The sequence below is a fragment of the Taeniopygia guttata genome, chromosome 2 (genome assembly GCF_048771995.1).
Source record: "Taeniopygia guttata chromosome 2, bTaeGut7.mat, whole genome shotgun sequence".
Classification (NCBI taxonomy): domain Eukaryota; kingdom Metazoa; phylum Chordata; class Aves; order Passeriformes; family Estrildidae; genus Taeniopygia; species Taeniopygia guttata.
The window spans coordinates 43,220,929-43,243,745 of record NC_133026.1 but is presented as its reverse complement, the minus strand read 5'-3'; the positions used below and the strand labels follow the sequence as shown (position 1 = coordinate 43,243,745).

Genomic DNA, 22,817 nt, shown 5'->3' with positions numbered 1-22,817 from the left:
ATGAATGTGACTCAGAACCTTCAGATTTTGCAGAGTTCAGGAAGAGTAAACTTCAGAAGTATGGGGCTGCTTGCTTGTGGATTACGTATGTGTGACTAAATAAAAGAAGTCCCAAAGCAAATAGAGATGCAGGTCAAGGCCAGAACAACATCTTTAATTTCTGCTCTGGAAACTTGTGTCAGAAAGTGACAAAGACAAAATGACATGACATCAGCTCACAAACATAATAAAACTTTGAAGACAACAAGAACCACGTTGCAGGGGACTAACTCTTCTGTGCCACAGATGGGGACCAATAGTCAGCTTGGTGTCTGTCATGGGCACATCCCAGCTGGAGCTGCATGAGGAGTTAACAGTCATCTGTGCCATTGTTCAGTCCCTCCCTGTGATGCTCCACACAGCCCATAAAAGTATCTGGCTTCCTAAAATAAACTTGATATCAATACTTTTGGGTCCCTGCTTGGCTTTGACTGCACTTCTGAATTGAAAGATATGTCCTTCAAGAGTGAATAGTCACCTTCATCATGATGCATGATTAGGTAAACCTGTAATCTCTTCAGTAATTTAGTCTACATTGGTATAAAGTTAATTCAAAGCCAACAATGACTAGTTTTTGATGTGAAACAAAGCAAAGATGCATAGGAAACATCAAAGCAACAGATAATATTTAGAGTAACAGAGACTGTAAGAAAATAGAGCTCCCAAGTTTCTCCCTTAACTTCTTATTTCCTGTTGCAAAAATATGGCAGCATGCTAGACATTACAGCAACAGTGCAGATCTCAAATGATCTTTTCATGTTTTCAGTCACAGGTATTACAGGTCATACATACCATACATTTGTTTTACTAAAGGAGAGCAGTACCACTACTGTAACAATTTTACATCTTCAAATTTAGGTTGAATCATTATGAGAACTTCTAAGTTCTGACCCCATCATGTGGATAAATCAGCTTCACATTAATTTAGAGTGTCTGTTTTCAAGCCTTCAGTCCTAATGAAGTGATCTAATCTGCTCATAGGATGTTGGTCTCTGCATTCCAGCATCTGGTCTTTTATTTCTTTCAGTAGACAGCAAATTTCTTGGGCTATGGAAGAAATTACTCCCACTGCCAAGGGTTCCTAAGTAACCATGGAACTCCCATTCAACCTAAGTAACATAGCTTCCTTCCTCAACTATGTCAGTGTCTTTCTCTGCAGGCTCTTCATAAATCTTTTGATGTTCTACCCCTTTAAATCTTGTTTTTATATATGTTTTCTACAGAATTTCCATTTCAAGAGCACACTGCTATGTTGTGTTGACTTTATTTTCCCTCAGCTCATCTCCAAATGACACACTTCAACTGTTAGTAGAAAACCAGCAGTTTCTTAGTGGCATAAGGAATCTGTGGAAGTGAAGGAAGCAAGACATACCATATATATCATTCTTCATCAGTCTAGAGATCTTTCATCTAATATTCAACAATAATGACCTTCTTCCACCAAGATCTCACATCACTCTGCTCCTTGTTCAAAGTAAACCTCTGAGAGAAATATTTCCCTTGTGGGTATCTAACATACAAAACTTCCAGAATGTTGTTTAGTTTGGGTTTTGTTTTGGTTTTTTTTTCTGGTGGTTTTGGTTTTTGGGGTTTTTTTGCAATGAAAGGGAGCATCTGAGAAGTCTGATGTAAAGTGAAGAGGTGGTAGATAATATGGACTCAGCTGTGAAAGCTCACAGTGGAGGAAAGAAAGCAAACCACACACACTGACTTCTTAGCAGGCAGGACTCAAAGGAGATGAAAAACCACACAGCAGCACAAAACTTATTGTTAAAATGAAAAGCAAGTTCAAATTGTGTCAGCCCCGTGACAGGTGGATTGCCATTAATGAAGGCCTGTTTCCTAAAGGAGAATTGCAGCTGACACCCAAATAGGTACTAGCAACTTGCAGTTTGTTTTAAGATAGTTCTGGTTATTTCTGTATTTTTAGTGAAAGCTTCCTTCCCTGCTTTTGGCGTGAATATGTGCTGGAGACAAACTCACTGCAGTGACAGACACAGTGCACCATCTTTACAACCCTAACCTGCACTGGTTTGTTGGACAGGTGAGGAACTTGAGAAGTGCTGTGGTCTTTATGATTCCTGCACTTTTCAGGAGATTGATGGCTAAAATAAATGCAAACCTGAAAAAAAAAGACAAAAAAAAAAAAGAAAAAAAAAGAAAAAAAAAAAAAGGATGTGTGGATGTGTAGCAGACCAAGGGACAAAACAGAATTAGTCTCCTTATCCATGCAAGTTGAATTTAGACATGGAAACTTGGGAAGCATGTACAAAAATGAAGTATAAAGGGAAATAAATGGCCCAGCTTTGCCAAAGAGAAGTATGTATAATGTATCTTAGCGAGAAACACAAGTTTTCCAGCTCCCAAGCTATTTGATTAATGAGCGTTCTGAAAATAATAGCTTTTGACTAAAAATACTTGAAATTCATTAGTGTCTTAAGCTTTTGCAAAATATGCAGGCATTTCATATTTAGTTTTCTGAATGACAGTAGTTTAATAGCGTTCAATTTATTCACAGATAATTGTCCAACATGGTGCATTTTGGCATTTACACTTGTATGCATCTATTGTTCATGGATTTTTCACAATCTCTATTTAAATTATTGAGAAAGCATTCCTAAAATCTGAATTTGTCAGGTTGTTTGTCAAAGAGTCCTAGTACTATCACCATAGAGAAAAGCTGGAGCTGTTTGGGACATGAAGGTTAATTTCAATGAATTCAACAATCTAGAGAGGGGGGAAAAAAGGATTATTAATTTTCAGAATTCAGGAATCCATAATCAGCATTTGAAAATAAAACCCATAGCTTCTTACTTTAAAAAATGGAAATTCAGTTACAGGGGTTTAAAAAATGTGTAGGTAAAACTAGAATAACAAGTTTCAATGAAACTTAAATAAAATGCCTTCGCACAGTTCAAAAGCTTTCCAGCAATTTGCTTTATCAATGTTGGAAGATTTATTATTTTTCAGATTCCAATGTAGGATTTTTCTTTGTGATTTGAGTTTTCTATCTGAATTCATAAAATATATTTTTAATAAATCTCAAAAATTCTCATCAACTAGGAAATTCTCCTTTCCTTTAAGCCTAAATTAGAAATATTTTTAGCAAGGGCCATACCATGAGGATGAATTTAATCGCATCCCAATATGAGGGAAATAAGTTACCTGCTATGTTAAATCAATGTGATTTTTCACTTTTTACAAAAGTGGCCATAAGCATTTGGAAATATTATTACGATTCTTACGAGAGTCTTATGGGTGCCATCACATTGGTGGAAAACTGCAGGTGTTTGTCACTGTATATGTACAGACAGTGGAGGAGGCACTGTACAGTTGTAAAAACACAACATTTCTATAACCTGTTTTAGCAAAAATATTCTGTACTGTTTATTTAATTGTCATATCCTCAGAAATGTCACTGTAATCTGTATCATAATGTATGGTAGAGATAGTTAATTTGCTTGTTAAAACCTTGAAGGAATTACCTGTGAAATAGTATATTCCTGGTGTAGGAAGTTCCTGTAGTTTAATAATGCCACATCCATAATGGTATCGGCTAAAGAATGTATCTGGAGCCCTGCAGAGGGAAAGATTAATACAAGTGCAAGTGAATGTCTTTAGCTACAGGCTTTTAGTGCAGTTCTGTGCAGCAGCCCAAGTAACACCAGACTGATCCCATGTAATCACCTCAGCATGCCATTTCTTTCTCCTTCCCTTTTATGGATTGATTTTATGGATTGATGTTAAGAGAGGAGGGCTGAGCAGAGGGTCAGCTTCATATTTGAAACTTAGTCCAGGGTTACAAAAACTTAGTCCAGTCACAAAGCACTCAGGGTTTTGTGAGGACATTCCTTAATGTGAGGCTGACTTCCACCACAGACCATGGTCTGCAGTTCTTGGCAAAATTCTCTGTTCCAGGTACTGATGTGATACAGCATTCTGTATTTGTGTGGCTTGACACATTCCAGGGTTTCCTGACTAGAAATGATCAATGCACAATACAAAGCACCCTAGTAAATTATACAAACATACCTGCTTCTGAACAGCCCAGTGCCTTCTTGTTTCCCCTGAGAATTTCTCAGTCTTCGGCATCTTAGCTATTCAAACTTTTGCCTCCTTTTTTCATTAGTTTATCAGTTCTGGGATAATCAGTCATTCAAGGCTGTGTCATTCAGTATCAGAAAGATGGCATTGATTATACCAGCTTTTGGTTCTCTGTCATCAGCATGGGTTGCCCTTCAGTCACAAAACACTTGCATGTTTAATTAGAAAAATTAAAAAAAAAAAAAAAAAAAAAAAAAAAGGAGGGAAATTCATCACCTTGCCCTGTTTGGAAAGCAAAAGCATTTAATGTCTGATCCAAACCACATTTTGACATGAATGAGCTTTATATGGAGTCCTACTAGGTAGCAGCCCAAGTTTAGTAAGGCCTTCAGTATGTGGTACAAGTCTGAAGTCTCTGCTGGTGTAGACACTCTTGAGTTCTGGCCACTACAAGAAAGACAGCAAAGGAGCAGGCTGAAGCATACTTGGCTTTGCTTAATAGAGTGGGGGATGAGTTCTGAGCATTTGGAGAAGCTCTGCTTAAAAAATATCTGCTGTTGCCTTGCCTTGAGTGATGATTTCCTATTTGTGAACCATCACTGTGCTGCTCAAAGAATTTCTCTTCTTCACATTATACTTAAATCTTGTTTAAGTTGTGATATATTACTCAAAGAGGATAGGAAACAAGCCAATGCTTCTGCACATTCATTGTGTTTGCTGTGCTGCCTTTAGGATACATTTTAACACTGCTCTGTGAATCAGGATGACAATGTTCGAGGGCCGTTTGCTTTAGGAGGATGGCAGCAAATCCTCAGACAGTATTATTTTTGGATCATAGTGCACACTGACTAGACTTGGGCTTTCCTTATTTGCCTGACCTGTTGTCTATTAAATAATAGCCTGGGTGCCATAGCTCTGAACCAGATAAATTGTTTGCTTTATGTGATTCTGGAAGAGGTATGGCAACAAAAGCATCCAAACTATGCTTGCATGTGAGATTAAAATACTGTATTCATATATTTTCAAGAGATTTTTGTTTTCCTTTAGGTATAATTTCAAATGCATTTGGAATAAAGAAATAAAATCACTGAAGAGGTGTAGTGTTGGAAGAATCAGTCTGCAATACATAAACATGCATTGCCATCCTTCTTGTTTTTCTAGCACAGTTAATGCAAAATACAGAAACCCTAAAGGAAAGAGAAAGGCTAATGAACAACAACAAAAAATATCAATGAGTGAAAACTCCCATAACAGTTCTTGACAGATGCAATTACCTTTGGCCTGCAGCTGGTCATGAGACTGGCAGATACCAGCTGGGCAAAGTGCTCTGAGACACATCCAGAGCAGCCAGGCAGAAGGGCTCTGGAGAACCTCTGAAGTGTATCTGGAAGCCCTGATCTTCTGTGCTGCTCAGTGAGGAACAGAAATAGTGACTTCCTCCATTATCTTCCATGGCCAAGTAGGATAGACTGAATGGACCATGTAAAACCCTCTCTAAGACTGATGCTTGGTGTAGTCATGCTGAATTCCTGGCTGGGCTGAGGCAACTGCAGACTTCTCAGTGAGGTTTTGCTTCAGTCCTTTCCCATCATGGTAGAAGTACTGCTTTATTTAACCTTTTAATAATGGCAGGCATCACTGTGGTAAGCAAGACTAGCACATGATGGGGAAATTCCATTGCTCTATGGAGAACTCTCTTTGGCAGTAATTAGCCAACTTATACCACTTTCACAGAAGCTTCTCTGCAGTCACATATTTGATGTATGGGACCCTTAGTCATAGACCAATTTCCATACCCTGCTGTCAAGACATCTAAACTAGCAAATGAAACAGCAACATCCAACAAATAAATCTCTTTCTGCAAATAATTCTGGTTCCATTGTACAGGAGGTTTCTTTCCATATCACTAGGACTATTGGCACTTTTGAAGATCCTACAGAGATCTATAAAGCTTTAAATGTGTATAATTACAGTTATATAAATGCCTTATTAAATCTGGGATGACACACCTAAATTCAACTTTAAATTATGCAAAATACCTGTGAAACTCACAGCCACTTTTTGCAAGTCAAATATATATACATATAAAAATATATGTATATAAACATTTATGTATATTCACACATTATGCATTGTGAGACAAAACCTGAGCTTTTTCATTCAAGAAAAATTAAGACAAACAAAATTAAGAGGCTGGGCTTCAGACCCAAAGAGATTAAAAGGAATCAAGACTTTTCAGTGATCAAACAAAGTAAAAAGGAATCTGAAAAAGAAAAATGCAGGAAAGAATAAACCTTAAAGAGGAATTCTGGAACTGGAGACTTACAGTGCCTAGCATTATTTGAGCATGTAAAAGTCTTGTATTATCTTCCTAGGGTACCAAAGACAAAATATTTTGTTTCATTAGAAAATCAGCTACTTTGTTGTATTCATGCTGAATTCTTAGAAAAAAAAATAGCTCTGTAGGATGTAATGCTAGATTGAGAGACAGAGAGAGAGATTGGAATATTCACCACATGCAAGGAAAACCAAGAGTCTTCAGGAATTTTTTATTATTATTTATTACCCCCCAGAATACTCTAACATTTTAACCAACTTAGACTCCTTATACTTCTTACACTACTATTGCACAGTGGATCCTTGATTTCTCTGTAGAATTACTTTCCCAGTACTCCTTGGCTTCAGATGAGGAACTGTTCACTCAGAAGGTCAGGATGCATAAGTGAGCTGAGTTTCTGCAGTCACAACTGTATCACAAACTGCCTTCTCCCTTCTGCAGTCTGAGATGCTGAGCTAGGGAGAGCTGGCATTAAATGGCCTCAGCAACAGATTCCTCTTCTGTGCCCAGCATTGATAGCCCAATCCTGACACCATATTTATATGATTTTTTAATGTATTTGGGTGGGTTTTCTTCGTGTTGTTTTGTTTTGTTGTTGTTATTGACAAGTTTGATTCCAGTTTTGCTACTTTGGTTCTGCAGGGAGCTCCAGCTGGGACTGTATTTCACACTTAATGGCTGAAAGCTTGAAAGTCTCCAGTTTACCACAGAAGAAATGTCAATAGTGTTTAACCACAAGTCTTCTTGGAATAATTTTTCTGACAACAGTCTTCTTTTCTTTCCATTTATCTGTAGGTCTCTCATGACTTTGCAATCAATTTCAATGAAGACAACCCAGAATGTGCAGGTAATGCTCACAGTAGGACAGACTGCCTTAGTTTTGCTGTGTACAAAATATGTGTTTTTTTATTGCATCACCTGAGTATTATTCAAAGTGGTTTTATTAAAGAGGGCAGCTAGGATTTGGGGACCTGACAGGCTCTAAACTATTGAGCTTAACTTTAGAAATCTTGGAAAGTGCCATACAATAATTTCCTGAAGAGTAGGTGGACATTCAGCACTTGAGCTTCTTGGAATCATTTGCATTTCTGAGAACTAGATTAATTTTAAATCTTCAGCTACCTCAACACCGTAGGTTGTGCTGCTCAGAAGGACAGTATATAAAAAAGCAGGCTGTGAACCTCTATGATCAAAAATTCCCTCAGTTTAGAGCCTGTTCTTTGACCAGACCTATAGCCTGCTGCAAGTCAGTGGCAGGGAAGAAGATGATTACTATTGTGGTAGAAGAAATCGACTTTCCTGAGAGCAAATACAGCAGGAGACTACAAGGTAGTTCTATCAACAGTCATTAATCCTTGGTAATCAGAGGCCAGATTTATGTAGCAGATCTATGTCTTGTATTTGCAAGTGAGATCTACAGTGATTGATGCTCTCTTTTTAAAATCTCCTACCACAATATACACATTTTGTAAAAGACAATAACAGGAAAATGACCTCTAAACCCAGTAACAGGAAAGAGTTTTGCTCGGGTGATCATTGCTGTCTAAAACCCACAGGTTGTTATTCTCCCTTATCCTTCTGCTTCCATCCAAGTACTGAACTGGATATTTCAAAATGCTCTTCCTGTTCAAATTTTCTAGCTGCTCTTTTTAGCCTTTCTCAGGCTTATTAGTGGCTTTCTTTTGAGATGCAGAGAAATGAAGTGAGGAAAAGAAGACAGGACAAGCAATTCAAGAGAAAGAGACATTAAAAGAATTTGGAGTTCATGCATCTTAAATGCAAGACCTGTTTTTGGTTCAGTGGGCATTCCTGCTTTGTTGTTGCACTTGAATTGTTTGACTGCCCCAGCCTTTGCAGGTCATATGATTGAAATGCAATTGGACATGAGTCCTACAGCTGCCTGATGTGATCACACAGCTTTTTACATTGCTTTTAAGGAGTTGAAAGAAGCATAAGTTACATGTATGCATCTAGAAGTGCCTGTAAGCTTGTAAGCCAGCTTGATGCTGAGACTTCAGTGTGGGGATGAGGTGGGGAAGCAAAAGAGAGCTCAGAATTCCATCTGGACCATGATATTTAATAATATATCATTATAACAGTTATCAGTGGTCAGCATTAGGTGATAACATATTTATGCATGTAGTGTTCAAATTGAGCTTTGTTTCTCAATCTAACTGCAGGATATTTGTGACCCTCTGCAAACTACAGACAAAAGCTCTATCAATCCATGCAAAGAACACTTTTTTTTATCCTCCACCCTTGCTGCTTCTTTTGAGTTCGAGGTTAATTCTTTTCTCACACTGGCATTGTTATATAATGATTTTTATTGATTGAAAAGGCTGCCACATCTAGTTGGTGCCAGCAGCAGAGTTTGGACAGACAAACCCTCTGTAAGCAAGGGATTTACTATCCAAACCACACTCTGTGTGCAAAACTAAATGTAACAACGGAAATGAAAGGGGGTAAAAACCAGGAAGGAGCTGCTCTATGAAGCTTGGCTTATGTCACTTAATAATTTAAACTTTATTTGTATCTTGGAATAAGACTCAATTATCAGATAAGTTAGCCTAGCACCTGAAAGGAGTTTAAGCCTAAGAAAACATAAAAAAAGTCATTGCAGCATGAAAGAATGCCAGGGAAGAAATTTTGCAGTGTTTGCATCTGTATCTGCAAGATATTAAAAGCACTTGTTTGTCTTAAAGAATACCTTTTAAAATAATATCCATCTAGGTGAAAGCAAGAAGAGGAGACAAACCAGAAAATTTATTGTTCAATCCTCTGCTGTAGCTTGCTCATCTGTGATGTGTGTCTCATGCCTGTCATGGGTGCTTGTTTGTTCTGTGATGTTTTCTAGATGCTTTCACTGTATTAGGTGTCACAGGGAGCAGTAACATCAGCAAGTCATGTGGAGAAAGGATGCAACAGTGAGAAGGACATAAAGTGCTTAGTGATTACACTATTTTACCTTGTAATATCTAGCATACTTGCCAGAAAATAAAGTAAAATTACTTAAGAATATCTTGTTAAGCAATTAACAAGCAATCTTGTTAATTGCTTAAAAATATCTTTTAAACAAAGAAACAGCGGTTGGATGCGATATAAAAAGTATGTGTCTATTTTGCCTTTGAGCAATGAAATCCTTTTCTCTGTGGAAGCAGAGCTTTTGCTGGCACAAGGTAGTGTGAAACATCACTCTACATACAGGGACTGTATATTGAGATTAAGAGCACTGGAATTCATAAAATATGGATATACTCACTTGTTACCATTTCCATTCTTGAATATTTTAGTATTTATAGTATATATTTAGTATATTTATAGTATATTGCTTTTATAATCTTATAATTCCTACTTAGTTTATTATCTGAGGAAGAAAGTAGGGAAAAACCTCTAGTCTACATGAGTGTGTCTACACATTTGTCTTAAACTCATATATGTATGCATATGCTGTATTTCATTGGAGATGCTGAAAGTGGGTTCCAAACAAAATATAAAGAGTTCAGTTGTGAAAAAAAATGCACACATGCCTAAGATAAAGGAGTACAGGAACATCAAGCTAAAAAGTAATCCACTCACATATCCTGTTGAGTTGGGATTGGGTGGACAGTAGATATTTCTAAAATATATTAATCTGAGAAAGCAAACAAGAAATTATGTTTCTAGAACATGTCTCTTTCTAAGATGAGAGCAACTTTCTGACGTGAACAACACTAAATCTCTGTGGAATGCAGGGAGTAAGATTTATCTTACATTATTTTACTGCATAAGAAGAAAAGTATAGTGTACCTTGTCATCATCTTAGGGAAGATTTATGAGGCCTTCATGCAACATCATTAAGTATATGAAACAAAATCCTTAGCAAGTTTAAAACTGGGAGTTCAAAAAAGATCAGTTTTGCAATATGTAATTTAGTCGCTGGAATTACCCAGGGGCATTTTGTAACACTACTTTACATTTCAGCCAATCACACCTATAATTGGAGCAAGTTCTTTTGTTTGTTGGCACTGCAATGGAAAAATATATCTGTGGCTATCTCTAAAGAGAGAAAACTGTTCTCCACCACTTTTTCATAGGAGTGTATGTGTGTCATTGTAAAACACAATTGCAACTCCCTGTCATGTGTTAGTAGTAAGTCTGCACTCATCTATCCTGTAAATATGGTTGGGTAAAATATCTCAAGTGTGAGCGAGTCTCCTTGCAAATTAAAACTGGCTTAGGATCTTACCAAAGCCATTTCATTCTTCAGCATCCTTTGCAGAGCTTTTCAGTCTATTGCCTTCTTTCCAACATTAGACCTCTAATCCTTTAGGTCTGGTAAGCTGGAAGTTCTGAATGGGTAGGCTAATGTGCATCACTTCAAGAAATCCTTCTTCTCAATGATTGAAAATATCAATTTCCATTCTGTGATCTGTCAAGTGTGTGAGCAAAGAAGTCTTTGCTCCCTGGTCTGACTATATATCCTGAAATGAAAAAGCCAAAAATAGCTAGTTCTCTATCAAAATCTCTCAGCTAAAGCCATTTTTCTGCAGGCTGCAAAGCATCCTGCTGTTTCTTCCAGGGTTTCACAGCTTTTGGTCATAGTCAAATTCAACCAGTGAGTGATTATGCAAATTAACCCTGAAAAAATTATTTTCTTAGCACAGGAGAGTGAAAAGATGTTTTGAATTCCTTAACAGCTTTAGGGCATAAGTACAAAGGACAAATTTCAAGGCAGCTAGAGACAGATTCCTGCAAATTATCTGAAGTTGCTAGTCCTTGCTTATCATGTAGTATTTTTGATTTGTTCATTAAGAACTCACCTTTCATTTACATTTTGAAGAAGCCTGACATTGGCAACGTGCTCCACATTTATTTTTCTTTTTTGTTTGTTTGTTTGTTTGTTTTTGTTTTTTTCATGCCAGGAATACAAGGTGTTGTGGAAGCTTATCAGAGTTGCCTTCCCAAGCTGCAGCTGTACGGACCGACAAACATTGCTCCCATCATCCAGAAAGTGGCAAAATCTGCATCAGAGGAGACCAACACCAAGGAGGCCTCGGTAAGGGAAAAAAAAGCTGTGTTTGCATTTTTTTCTTGCCTTGTGATGGATCTCTTGTAGGCCATCAAAACAAGGCCTTTTAATGCAGATTGTGCCTTTGCAGTTTTTATTAACTGCCTTCACAGAAGGTAGCTTAAACCTGTGTCAGCTGGAACAGTGTATCCAGTCTTTCTAGCTTGGATTGTCGCATCTTTAAACTCCTTCCCACTGACCTACTCCTAAAACAGCTTTTAGGGCTGTTTCATTGTAGCATACCCAGTTCTTCACTATGGAAATAGAAATGGCACTACTAAAGTTAAAAAAATTGAGCACTGAAGCCCTAAAAGTCTTGGTTGTACCAGGAGGTGAATTCAAGTTATTCCCTACTCAGAGTACCCAATTTCATGTCTCGGGCTCAGGCTGTACTAATTTTTTTTCTAATACACCTAGGGAACTTTTCCAACTCTTCATTTGAAAATTGTAAGGATACAGTTTTCAGCTTGTTATTAATGATTAAGTAATTTGTGCCTTTCAGAAATTGGAAGACAACTCTGTTAGCCTGCACCTGATAAAAACCCCAGGACAGATTTCTTGGGCTAAAAGACTTACATATAAATAACATTTTAAATGTACACCCTTGAGATGCATTAAATTTATTTTGATCCTACCTTGAAGACAGAATGGGAGAAAGGGAGAGCAAGAGAAATGGAGGGAATATGTGAGTTAGTAGATCTGAGCCATGTACAAGAGCAGTGCTGTAAAGGACTAAAGGATGTAAGAGAGACACTGTACTGCAGCATGAAAAGTGCCTAAACAGAACAGAATAGAGCTGTGCATTGGCATTTGCCTCATCACCTGGCCTAGAGCCTTCTCTAAGATTTCTTCATGTGCTGGGTCTTTTTTAAGTCCTATTAGGCCAGCAGTTACGAAATATTTCTGTTCACGAGTCTGGTCTTGTGACTGATATTTACAAGAGCATGCAGTGACAGAATGAAGGGTAATGGCTTCAAACTGAAAGGGGGAAACTTTAGGTAGTAGAAAAAAACTCTGCTGTGAGAGTGGTGAGGCACTGGAACAGGTTGCCTGGAAAAGCTAAGACTACCCCACCCCTGGAAGTGTTCAAGGACAGGCTGGATGGAGCTGTGAGCAGCCTGGTCTAGCGGAACATGTCCCTGCTTCATCATCTGTTCAGCCTAGATGATCTTTAAGGTCCCTTCCAATTCAAACCATTCTATTCTTCTGTGATTCCACTGTTGTTTGCAGAACCTTGATAGTATTTAGGATCCCAGTCCTAAAATGGGGAATTGCTATGTTTGAATTTCCATACCCACCTAATCCTAAAGGTGGGTTAAGGTCCTATAAAGTGGCTCACTCTATTTCCAGTGCTGTTTCTGATCTAATATGCCTTACTGAATAAGTTCCTTCATTCTATACCTAAGTTTCCCTCTTTCTATCTGAAAAACAATTTATAGTATGAATGTTCAAGATGAAGTTTTCTCCCTGCCTGTTTTGTTTTATTTGTGGCAGGACAAGAAGATAGGAACACTTTGAGTTTATACCCCTGTATATACATAAATATTATGAATGTTTAGTGTGTTGGTATCGCTCATGCAAAATGACCAAATTCTATGATTTATTCATTTTTCCTATTAATGCACTATAAATTTCTTATAAATTACTCCAGCTGCCCAACAATTAATAAAGGATCCAAGTAAGGGCCACTCTTCACCATTACCAAGTGAAGATATGTCATAGCTCATGATCCCAGTTCAGTGGGCTTTGGAGATTTGGGAAAGGAATGGCAAGCTCACCAAATTGCTTGCTGTCCACTAGAGAATGAGAAAACCTCTCTTTGAGGCTCTGTATGAAGAATATGAAGATGGATGTATCCTGCCTTGCTCTCCTCAGGGACCCCATTAGCCTGCAGAGGAGAAATTAGTAGCTGAGGAGTTTTGAATGGAAAATTCTGTATAGTCAATACAAAGGTTCTTTTTTCTTTAAAAAGGTCCATGAGTGAGTTACCAGAAACACTTTTATACTTTTTAACTTAATAGGTTAAGCAGCTTTGGACTATTAACTAATGACATAATTTTTCACTTCTTATCCAACAACTTCAGCAATACTTCATCCTGCTGATCCTGACGGATGGCGTCATCACAGACATGGCTGACACCAGAGAGGCCATCGTCCACGCCTCCCACCTCCCCATGTCAGTCATCATCGTTGGGGTGGGCAACGCTGATTTTAGTGACATGCAGATGCTGGACGGTGATGACGGCATCCTGAGGTCTCCCAAGGGCGAGCCTGTGCTTCGAGACATTGTCCAGTTTGTGCCATTTAGGAACTTCAAACATGTAAGCTGGTTTTTCCATCCTTGCCACAGAAGGGTGAATGGGTACAGTGAATGATTCATGAGGCTCGGCTTAAGTTTGCATATGCATGAATTGTTGAGTAAATCCATGGCATTATTGTGTCAGAAATAGTGGAAAAAAAGGAATCAGAATGTGCTCCGTTAGTGAGTTGGTGGGGGTGGGAAAGGAAGAGATGAGACAAAATCCCTGTGTTTTTCGTGGTGCCAGTCCTTGCTTCCACTTTCTGCCTGATTTAATTTGGTTACTTTCCCTGCCTTATGTTTCATGTTGTCTGTTTTCCATTCTCTTTTGCATCTGTTCTATTAGGACTACTGTATTCTGCTTTCCATTCCTTCATTTCCATAGACAGTGATGAAATGGCTTTGAATTTGTCTTCACAGTGTTTCCCAGGAGGCTGTTTCTTTATTGAGATTTGGTCCCTGAGCTCTCAAATGCAGAATAATCCACCCACAGCATCCTGGTTGCCTCCAAACCCTTTCCCAAATTCTGTACAGGAACACAGGCAAGAAAGTGGCATTATTGAGAGCTTCCCTCTGCCCTCAGCCAGCTGTTCCTGACTGAGGCCAGTGTGGTGTAGAAGATACTCAGTAGGAAAGAAAGGAACAGAACAAGTATTAAATTCCCAAATCTAAAGTAAAGTTTTGGTCATTAACTTTTCTTCTCAGTCACCTGTCCTACACTGTACCATCTGTTCCAGGGACTTTTCAGCAGCAGGGTAGGCACAGCATTCACCATCAGAAGGGGCTTTCCACACACAGAGGGGTTTTTCAGAGCTCTTTTCCTCCATATGGAGACATGCATTATGTTCCTCTGCAATGCTGATCCCATCCCTTTCCTTCCCTTTCTTCATCTTTCTCTCCCTTCTTTCCTCTCACTTCTCTTACATTTATTTGGTTCTCAAGGCTGGTTTTTTTGCTCTGTCTAGGAAGGATAGCCTCAGTATTTGATTTGAGAATTTATTTACCTCACAGTACAACTGGCTCATTCTCCACATGAGATTGCTCTTTTCAATCTGCTCCCATACACTAAAGATCCTTAGATTTGGATATGTCACAGCAAAGTGCTCAACTCTCAGCTGGTTTTGATCTGCATATGGGTTCGCACTGTTTACATTTATTTTTTAATTTAGCTTCTCTTTTAGTTTTTCTGGGATTTTTGTCACCACATGAGCTTTTTTTTCTTTTTGCTACTTCCAAAATACCTTCATTTTTCTCTTTACAAGGGTTGTTCTTTTTTTCTCATTTCAAAATGCAATTTTGCAATATTTGCCTTAGATCTAAACACATTGCTTACTTTCACAAACTCTGCTAAGGATCAAGAGAAACAAACTTGTTCCTCTTTTCCATCTAGCTTTATGTAAGCCATGGATACAGCAGGAGGGAAAACTCATCTTATGCTTTTAGTTTGGTGCCACCATGCCAAATAGCTGCAGATTGACTACTGTGCTGACAGGGACACACAGCCACCTACCTGCTGAATCAAAGTATGAGCAAAACCACCTCAGAACTTGTGATTCCTTCATCACATAATCACAAGTGTGTAGTGCTGCACTGTAGTAATTGGAAAAGTGTCCAGAGCTGAGTTATTTATGGGCTAGTGGGAGCTACTTTAATTAGGTGAAAACATGTTTCTGCAAGGAGCTGGCAAAGCCAGCTACATTTGTTATTTTTAGTTTCACTATGGTTTTTATAATGAAGCTAAAATCATCCTGGATTTAGTAGATTAATGCTGACAGTTGCAGTTCTGGGCTCTAAATATATTGTGCCCCTAGTGTTAACTTGTGACTGAATCTGTGGCATTGTTATTGCCAGCACTGGTCAAATGACACATATTCTTTTTAGCTGATTTAGATTAACTTCCCCAGTACTGGGAGAGGAAAGCAATCTTTATGTATTCGTTTTGTTAAATAGTGATATTTTTCTCCCTCTTTCAGTAGCAAAGATAATATAGGTATAGAGACAGATTTGTATTTGCTCTATCAGAAAAGTTAATATATCTTATGCAACCTGATATTTAGTCTGTTTATTGTGATCTTTCATCTTTTCAACAAATGTCAGTGTAATGAATGAGTGCTTATAAAAATAGTCACTTCTGGCTGAATTTCTTTATTGTCATATACCAAATAATCTCTCTCTCTTAACAAAGTGACATTCATATCTTCCTTGCTTATTTAGCACTAACAAAAGACCATACATCAGCTAGTGAAATAATTTTTCATGGGAGAAATGAGGGTGATGTTTTGATTCAAATTTATTTTTCCCCACAAAGGAAATGCAGATTTAACACATTTGGGAGATTTTTGTCAGATCAGTTTTGACTGAACACAAGAATTTACATACATCAGCATATTACTTTTGACAGCTTTAAGTAAAATACATGTTTAGGTAAAAATCCCACTCCTTTTGTCAATGTACCTTGTATTAATTTATTAAGTGGAAAAAAAGTTGAAAGATCTTTTTAGAAAGATTAAAAATCAAATTGTGTAAGGTTTATATGTTTTTCTGATAAATCAAGTATTTATTTATTCCTAAATCCATATTATATCTAGTAATGACAGGAGAGAAGAAAATGTTATGCATGAGCCTTTTTTTTTTTGTTTTGCTGGAAGAGTAAACCAAAATTCCCTTGGAGTCAACCCAAGCAATATTTTTTTCATTTCTTGTATTCTCAGGTTAGCTTGGAACTCAAAATCTCGTATCTATCCAAAGAGATCAAAAATAATCTTTGCAAAACCTTCCCCTTTGAGAAAATGGAAGGGGGGAGAAGGAATGTTGTAAAAATAACCTATGGAACGAATCCCTTTTATTTTGTAAGTTTGACTTCAGAGAAGGTTCTGAGCCTGCACAGCACTCACACAGGCATTTAACACCTTTCAATTAGTTATTCACATACCTAAAATCTTATACCCACATCAATGTTTTACTGGCTTAAGAGTCAGTGTAGACAGCAGGCTCTATTACAGGGGTTTAATCTCCTATGCAATGCAGTGCAGCAGAATTACTTCAGTAAAACACCTAAGCTCTTTCTCTCTCTTTAAGGAATATCTTTGAAACCATCAAAAATAATAATAGCAACGACAGTGACTCTTGGCAAATCCTGTAGTTGTAGAGGCATGATAAAATCGAGGTAACCATTAACACTTAAAACATGTCCTGTTTTATAGTGGGTGTCATTCGCTAAAGGGAAACATAGCAAACAAAGGAAACATATTTTTCCTGAATCCAAGTGACATTTTTCTCTCTATAATCATCACCATCCCAGTAATGTGAGTGTCCTTCACCTGAAACTGTAAAACAGTGATGCTCTATCACTGAAATGCAGTTGAAGAAAATCACCTGCCTCAATGCATTCACATTTATATTTTAAGAAATGAAATTTTCTGTCTTTGGGATGTATGATATATTTACTGGGCACAAATCTGATGCCACAGGTAGATTGTATTCCATTCTGCATTGTATTTAATCACAAAGTTTAACAGCTGTGACTTAATAACACATCACAAAGGAGTATGGAAAGCACAGCTCATAGCCACTGCAAGGAGCAATGTTTTGCACTCTGCATTGTAGTTAAAGGTTAAGCATTGTGAAGCTATAGAACTGAATCAACAGTCATTTGTAATACACACCAATTATGGAATCACAGGGGATTGTTTTCCTGCTGCTGACTGATCTGACTGTTGTGTATCAGCTATCAAATGATAACTATTCATCTTGAGGTGCTTATTGCTAGAATGCTCTTCAAGCAGTCAGGAAAATGTTACAGTAAAACATTAATTTAATGTCCCATCTGTGGTAAAGACTCAGCAAAGGCAATCTTTACACAACACTGATGAACTGGGTCTGTGTTTTAGCTTAGAAGGTACTGAGTGTTATTCTCACTAATGAAAATGCTGCTTTACACCATCTGATCTGGAAATGAGAGTGCTTTACCACACCACAAAAATTATGTAAGATATAGGTGGTCCAAATCATCAGAGGGGAAAAACCAGCCCCAAGCCTGTTTTTGGGACGTTCCCTGCTAGGAAGAGCTCCAGGACTAAGAGACATCACTGGCATGATGAAACTCAGTAAAGCAACAGTTGCCCATGCTCAGACTTTTGAAGTATGGATCAAGCCAGCTACTCCAGGGCAATCCTGCGTGGGGCACATATTGCCTGTGAGCCTGTGGGCACAGTAAATGTTTTTGCCTAAACCTCAATGAAAGGCTTTTCAATTGAGGGCTCCTGAAGTGGCAGTGATTCAGCTGTGCATCTGAGCCCTGACAGAGCCTGTCCTGAAGGGCTGACTCTTCTTTCGGGAGGAATGGATGTGGCTTCAGAAGAGAGAAGTGGTGGAGGGAGGATGATGCACAGCAGTGAGTGCTGTTGGCCCGAAGTTCAGAACATGTGAACTACACAGATCCAGAGAAGCTGATGCCAGTGCTCCAGCCCAGCATTTTTAAAGACGGAGCAGAGTGAAGTTTCCAGATTGCTACAGCTTATATGTGCAATGCTGTCTCAGGGCTCTTCCCCTACTCCCTGTGTGTAGGGTTGTATTTTTGGTAAGATAGCACATAGGTAGGGTAAGGTATGTACAGCTTTGGCACACTGGGAAGGAGTGAAACAGTAATTTTCAATAGCATTATAGAAATCAGCCATTCATGTGATTCCAAGATGTATTTTCTGATTATTTACCTGGAACTAGATGAACTTTAAGGTCCCTTCAAACCCAAATCATTTCATGATTCTATAAAACAGGTTTAGGCAAGAATAGGGCAACTCTGGAAAACCATGCATTTCCATTTTCAGGATTAAAGTGAATGGGTTCTGTTACTGTGTAACACCTTAGAACACTAGCTGCACTGTCACATAAAGTATGCTCTATGCTTTGCCAGTTTGTTCATGCAGAAATGTTCCAAGCTTTTTTGGCTGCACAAATATTTTGGTATCAATGTCACAGTAGGGAAATTCCAGTTAGTTTTATTTATTACTAATCCCATACATGAGTCAAAATACAAAAACACGGGGGAAAAAAACTGCCAGCATTATCTTTATATTTGCAGTATTATAATATTTGATACTGGAATTTCAATAGCCTGGAGTTTTCTTCACCCTTGGGTTAGCATGCCTATAAATAGATTACCATTTACATTCTATGTAAACCAAATTTTAAGACTCTGTGAGGATAAGGATGCCACCCCATGAAAAAGAGTGGGTTAAAAAACAGTCAATATAACTGCTTTGTGACCTGATAGTTTTGCAGCTTGGCTGATAACACTACAGACAGTGAGGAGGAAAGTGTTCATTAATTTGGGAAAAAGTACTTGGTGTGCAGAAGAAATATGATCCAGCCACCGGCTGAGTTCCCATGCATCATCTGAGATGCAGTCTGCACTCTCTGGCGATAAATACATCAATTTCAACCTCACAAAATTACATTTAAGTGTTTGCATTTTTACTGCATTTTTGTGGTGGGCTCAAAGGGAAAATGGCCAAGAAGGCTGGCTCCAGAGGACTTGGAACCAGCTCTACCCAAACACTTACAAACAAGAAAATCCAAAATATGGGGCAAGAGGGTGCATGGGAGAATGAGTCCAGCTTTGTCACTGCTGACTTCAGAGGCTGAGGAATATCCATGCAGCACACGCAGGTAATGGTTGCCCACAAAACATCCACAGGCCTCTCTGCTGAAAATGAAGAATCGTCGGGGTGTAAGGCAGCAACTTTGTGTGGTTGATAGAGGGCAAGGTTTCTCACTGCACTGAGGGGGAGCCCTCCTCCCTGCCTGGGGTGAAAGCCAGTGGCCATCTCTATACCTGTCCCTACCTTTCAGGATCATCAGTTTGTAGTCTGGCGGATACTTGCCATTTTTACTTTGCAGGAAAAGCTTTAAAGACTCCACCAAGCCTAGGATTGAAGCTTCCTTGTAACCATGGTTTAATTCCAATAAACACAAGGTATTTTTTATTGACTTAAAAACTTTCCCAGCCATTAAAACACCATGACAGATTCTGAGGAGCAGAATGATGATGAAGGCCTCCCTTTCACAGTGTTGTCCATTCATGTTCAGCTTGCAGCTCTGAACACTGATGAATGAAGTCTTTGCAGCTTTTTATTGTGATATGGGGCTCTCCCAGAGTGCAGGAAAGTTCAGTTACCCTGAACTTAAAATAGTCCAAATGGGCCTGAAGTCACACAGAGCATTTTCAGCTTTAGTATACTTTGAGGCAGCTACAGCTCCATACTTAAACTGACTCATAAAATGAGTGTGATTCACTTTAAGTCTTTTCTTCCTTCCATCTCTGTATCATACATCCTCCCTTGATGCCATGGCACCAATGCCTCTAAAACCCGTGGCACTTCTAGCAGAGAGCCAGGTTAATGCTTGTGTTTTCTACCATTTCCTGCAGGCATCCCCAGCTGCTCTAGCAAAAAGCGTATTGGCTGAAGTTCCAAACCAAGTCGTGGACTATTACAATGGTAAAGGGATAAAACCAAAATGTATGTCAGAGTACGAGTCTTCCAGGACACTAGCTCCATGAACCTGCCTGCAATCTTTTACAAAATTTAAAAAGAGAAATGCTACTGTCTACAACTACTGTATTTAAAAAATGAAACAAAAAAATAGCACGTTTTGGTGATTTTTAACTAAAATCCTTTTTTTTTTTTTTTTTGCATGTGTAGCCTAAAGGCTTAAATCTGTTAAGCGATTGTATTGTTGAAAACTTTTTATGAGAAAAAAAATCCAGAAAAAAAGTGAACTCTTTACATTACAGCATGTTGCCTTGAAATAAAAAGTTATCTGTATCTGGTTTTTATACAGGTTTGTTGAAATTTTGCTAAATTTCTTATATTTACACTGTAAAGCATTTTGAAATATTTATTGAGAGTCGATAGCCAAAATGTCTTTGGTTTAATCTGCTATGAACTGAGAAATTTTTCAAAATGGCAGATGCATGAACTGTATTTTGCATGTTTAAAATAAAAACAACACAGTTTTGCAGTTGTCTTTATTTCTCTCCCTGCCACAGGGTTGCCTGCTTTCAATTTCCCTATTCCAAGGGAAGGGTAATAAAGTGTTTCAGGAGATACCTGTCCTGAAGCATAGGCATTTCTAATGTTAGCACTTCAAAACATGGACACTCAAACAAGCTCACTCAATCTGTAGTAGTAACTTTTCAAAAGCCTGACAAATCCAGCTGTTACAAAGCGTTCAGACCATAGCTGTAAAGAGATCTGGCTTGGAAGCATGATCCATCAGTACTGCGTATCTTAAAACATGCCAACTTAATCCAAAGAGTCTGGCTGGCTTTCAAACAGAGCGTATTTAGGCTATCCAATTTTATAACCTCTTCTCTTTGGGAATTCTTACTTTGTTTCATTTGTGTTTTTAAATCTCACATGCAGTATCCAACTCTGTGTGGCCCATTTTCCAAATGAAATTTTGCACAGCCTGATTTTCTGACAAGCAGTGATTTGTAACTTCATCCTCACACAGATCACCTGTGTGTGGTAGAAGAACTGTTTTTTACCAAAAGAATATTGAAGCCACTTTTTAAAAAAATTTAAAAAAAGGACACACAAGAACAGAATGGTGGTGGATTGCACTTTCCATTGAAATATTTATGTATGTAAGTGAAGAAATTAGATTAATAATTTTTGTGTTTGAAGGATGTGACCTGTTAAAAACTAAGGAGAAAATTTGACAAAAAATAATCTGTGTGAGATTGTCCAAAAGACACAACTTGTATTGGGATGAGTTGTACTCCCACTGAATTAAAAACATTCTTGTTGCTAGTTCCTGAAAAAGCTGTTTGGGGCCAGTGCTGAATATTTTGGAAACCATCCCCAGTAAGCAAGGGGTTTTGGTTAAGAAATACATATTTTTAAATTCATATTTAGGCAGGTAATGTAGTAGTCAAGCTCTCTGATTCTCCTTTAGAGGTAACTTCAATAGGATCAGCTTTGATTGATGATTTTGTGCTCTTAAATGAAGGCAGTGGGATAGCCAAGATGCATGGGGCTGCCTTCCCCGCACATTCAGTTCTGCCCTATCTCTATCCTGCAGTGCCATCATTCACACTTGCTTGTAAGAATTTCTTCAGCTGATCAGAGAGGAGCAGCAGCCAGTATTACTTGGTCATGGGTACAAATTGTCTGGAGATGTCCAAACTGATAAATCTCAAATCCACATTTCTGTGTAATGGCTGACACTTCATTTGAGAGCTTACCCTGTCAGGCTGCACATCTCTCCCTCTGTGGGTGTATTTAATCTGGAAGCTACTGTGATCTCCCCTTATATGCCAAAACCATTCTGCTGATTATTCTTAATTCTTACATACAACACCTCTAGTTTCATATTCCCACTTCCCCGCTATTTTCTTTCCTTCCCTATTCTCAGGAGGAGCATTTTCTAGCTGTTAAAGCACAGGACTGAAAAATCAATGACTCCATGTTCTTTCCTCCTCCAGTATCTCATTTTGTTTTCTTGCCCAAGATTTTTCAATGTTCTGCACCTCAGATTCCTCCTCTGTAAAATGAAGGTCACTGTCATGTATCATAAATACCTCACAGTAGTACTGGGGGAGTTTATTACTTGAAAAGGGATTTGAGATCCTTCCTCAGAGACATGATGGTGCTCTCACCATGTAAAGAGTATTACATTACCCTGGGACCTGCATTGAGGGATGTCATGTACAGTTGAGAAGAAGCTCAGCCTTTTCTTTATCATTTGCCAGACTGAATAAAAGAAAGCTTTCAGCAAGAAAAATTAGGAATCAGATAAATTGTTTTTTCTGGTACATGTGATATTTGACTAAACTAATTTTTGAAGTGTTTATGGTTACATAGAATTGGACAGTAACAGCTCTTCATTTCCAGAGGTGTTACAAGGTGCTTTTATAATGTGGCATCATGTAAAATGCAGAGATCAACACGCTATTTTATGCTGAGCTATATAAACCATCTGTCATTTTCATGTGTGTACATGGTCTATATAAGTGTCTTTAGAACCCCAGCTGCTGCAGATCTTTC

At 38.2% G+C, this 22,817-nt stretch overlaps 1 protein-coding gene across 3 annotated transcripts in view; it reads left to right on the top strand.

Moving 5' to 3' along the window:
* CPNE4 (copine 4) overlaps positions 1–20,787 on the top strand; it is a 224,586-nt gene extending 203,799 nt beyond the window's left edge. For all 3 annotated transcript variants that reach the window (XM_072925796.1, XM_012571621.5, XM_030265082.4), the window contains 4 exons: positions 7,217–7,268; positions 11,323–11,456; positions 13,553–13,789; positions 20,195–20,787. In XM_072925796.1, the coding sequence (XP_072781897.1) occupies positions 7,217–7,268; positions 11,323–11,456; positions 13,553–13,789; positions 20,195–20,326 (555 nt within the window). In that variant the 3' untranslated portion in view covers positions 20,327–20,787. The remainder of the gene's footprint in view (positions 1–7,216; positions 7,269–11,322; positions 11,457–13,552; positions 13,790–20,194) is intronic.
* The last annotated feature ends 2,030 nt before the right edge of the window (positions 20,788–22,817 follow it).